Consider the following 2,464-nt stretch of genomic DNA (forward strand, 5'->3'; position numbering starts at 1 on the left):
TATTGAACTGTAATGTTGAGAGAGCTGATTATTGTAATGTTGAGAGAGCTGATTATTGATCTGTAATGCTGAGAGAGCTGATTATTGAACTGTAATGTTGAGAGAGCTGATTATTGTAATGTTGAGAGAGCTGATTAGTGTAATGCTGAGAGAGCTGATTATTGAACTGTAATGTTGAGAGAGCTGATTATTGATCTGTAATGTTGAGAGAGCTGATTATTGTAATGTTGAGAGAGCTGATTATTGAACTGTAATGTTGAGAGAGCTGATTATTGAACTGTAATGTTGAGAGAGCTGATTATTGAACTGTAATGTTGAGAGAGCTGATTATTGAACTGTAATGTTGAGAGAGCTGATTATTGATCTGTAATGTTGAGAGAGCTGATTATTGATCTGTAATGTTGAGAGAGCTGATTATTGAACTGTAATGTTGAGAGAGCTGATTATTGAACTGTAATGTTGAGAGAGCTGATTATTGAACTGTAATGTTGAGAGAGCTGATTATTGTAATGTTGAGAGAGCTGATTATTGAACTGTAATGTTGAGAGAGCTGATTATTGTAATGTTGAGAGAGCTGATTATTGAACTGTAATGTTGAGAGAGCTGATTATTGAACTGTAATGTTGAGAGAGCTGATTATTGATCTGTAATGTTGAGAGAGCTGATTATTGAACTGTAATGTTGAGAGAGCTGATTATTGTAATGTTGAGAGAGCTGATTATTGAACTGTAATGTTGAGAGAGCTGATTATTGAACTGTAATGTTGAGAGAGCTGATTATTGTAATGTTGAGAGAGCTGATTATTGATCTGTAATGTTGAGAGAGCTGATTATTGAACTGTAATGTTGAGAGAGCTGATTATTGAACTGTAATGTTGAGAGAGCTGATTATTGTAATGTTGAGAGAGCTGATTATTGAACTGTAATGTTGAGAGAGCTGATTATTGTAATGTTGAGAGAGCTGATTATTGAACTGTAATGTTGAGAGAGCTGATTATTGAACTGTAATGTTGAGAGAGCTGATTATTGAACTGTAATGTTGAGAGAGCTGATTATTGAACTGTAATGTTGAGAGAGCTGATTATTGATCTGTAATGTTGAGAGAGATGATTAGTGTACAATAAACATTTTATACATGCTGTAAACTGTGTATGTGACGAATAAACTTAGATTCAATTTTTTTTGACCAGCTGTAGTGTCGACGAACATTCACATAATACTAAAATGTTCAGCTAACTATAATTTTGATGTTCAGCTAACTATAATTTTGATGTTCAGCTAACTATAATTTTGATGTTCAGCTAACTTGGTTACAACTGGATTGTGCTGGAGGTCTTGTAGACAGCCTGTCTCACGCAGCACTCCCTGTGTTCATATGGTCACGTGTGATAGGCTTAATATCTAGAATTAAGTGGCCCATGTCCTTGTCACTGTGCTCACTCTGTCATCTCCTTGTCTCCTTGTGTCCTCTCCTAGCTGCCAGTTCTGCTGTGTGGTCCAGAAACGGAGGACAAGGCCCCTCCTCCCCCAACTATGAGGCTCCACTCCACTCTCTGGTAAGACTTCAAAAGACCCGTACACACTACAGCCAGGACTTCATAACACATTCATAAGACATTCATAACACATTCATAACACATTCATAACACATTCATAACACATTCATAAGTCATTCATAACACATTCATAACACATTCATAACACATTCATAAGACATTCATAACACATTCATAACACATTCATAAGACATTCATAACACATTCATAACACATTCATAACACATTCATAAGCGCTTATGTCAACAACATGACCCCTGATCCCTTTCCTTCCCCCCTGTAGCAGAGTCCTATCGATACCATAACACATCCATAACACATTTATAAGCACTTAAATCAACTATTACCTCTTAACCCCTGACCTTCCTCTCCCCCCCTGCAGCAGAGTCGTATCGAGGATCGTCTGGAGCGTCTGGACGATGCCATCCACGTGCTGCGGAGTCACGCGGTGGGGCCCTCCACTGGCATGCCCGGCGGGCACCAAGACATGCACAGCCTCATCGGGGCAGCACACAACGGGGCCATGGGAGGACTGAGTTCTGGATACGGCACGGGACTTCTCTCTGCCAACCGCCACTCAATCATGGTAGGAACCAACTCCAATCACCTCGCCAGAGACACGCTGCAGTATAATTAAACGGATGCTCTTCATCCCCACTGGACATAAATCCACTGTAGTACTTTCACTGATAACTACAGTAATATGCACAGAGAGTTACTGTAGTTCCTTCACTGAGAACTACAGTAATATGCACAGAGAGTTACTGTAGTTCCTTTCTCTGAGAACTACAGTAATATGCACAGAGAGTTACTGTAGTTCCTTCACTGAGAACTACAGTAACATGCACAGAGAGGGTGGGATAGGTGAAGTCTTCAATGCTGCCATATTGGGGGCTCACAACGTCTTCT

At 39.7% G+C, this 2,464-nt stretch overlaps 1 protein-coding gene across 1 annotated transcript; it reads left to right on the top strand.

The window, feature by feature from the left end:
• Window positions 1-1,417: 1,417 nt before the first annotated feature.
• On the top strand, window positions 1,418-2,192 carry LOC311122956 (transcription factor 4-like; the record flags this gene model as incomplete). The annotated part of the gene is made up of 2 exons (XM_084197251.1): window positions 1,418-1,555; window positions 1,938-2,192. The coding sequence occupies 2 exons, from the start codon at window positions 1,418-1,420 to the stop codon at window positions 2,190-2,192; spliced, it is 393 nt and encodes a 130-aa protein (XP_084053377.1).
• Between the last annotated feature and the right edge of the window lie 272 nt (window positions 2,193-2,464).

Source organism: Coregonus lavaretus (genome assembly GCF_964263955.1).
Source record: "Coregonus lavaretus genome assembly, contig: HAP1_SCAFFOLD_8123, whole genome shotgun sequence".
Lineage (NCBI taxonomy): Eukaryota > Metazoa > Chordata > Actinopteri > Salmoniformes > Salmonidae > Coregonus > Coregonus lavaretus.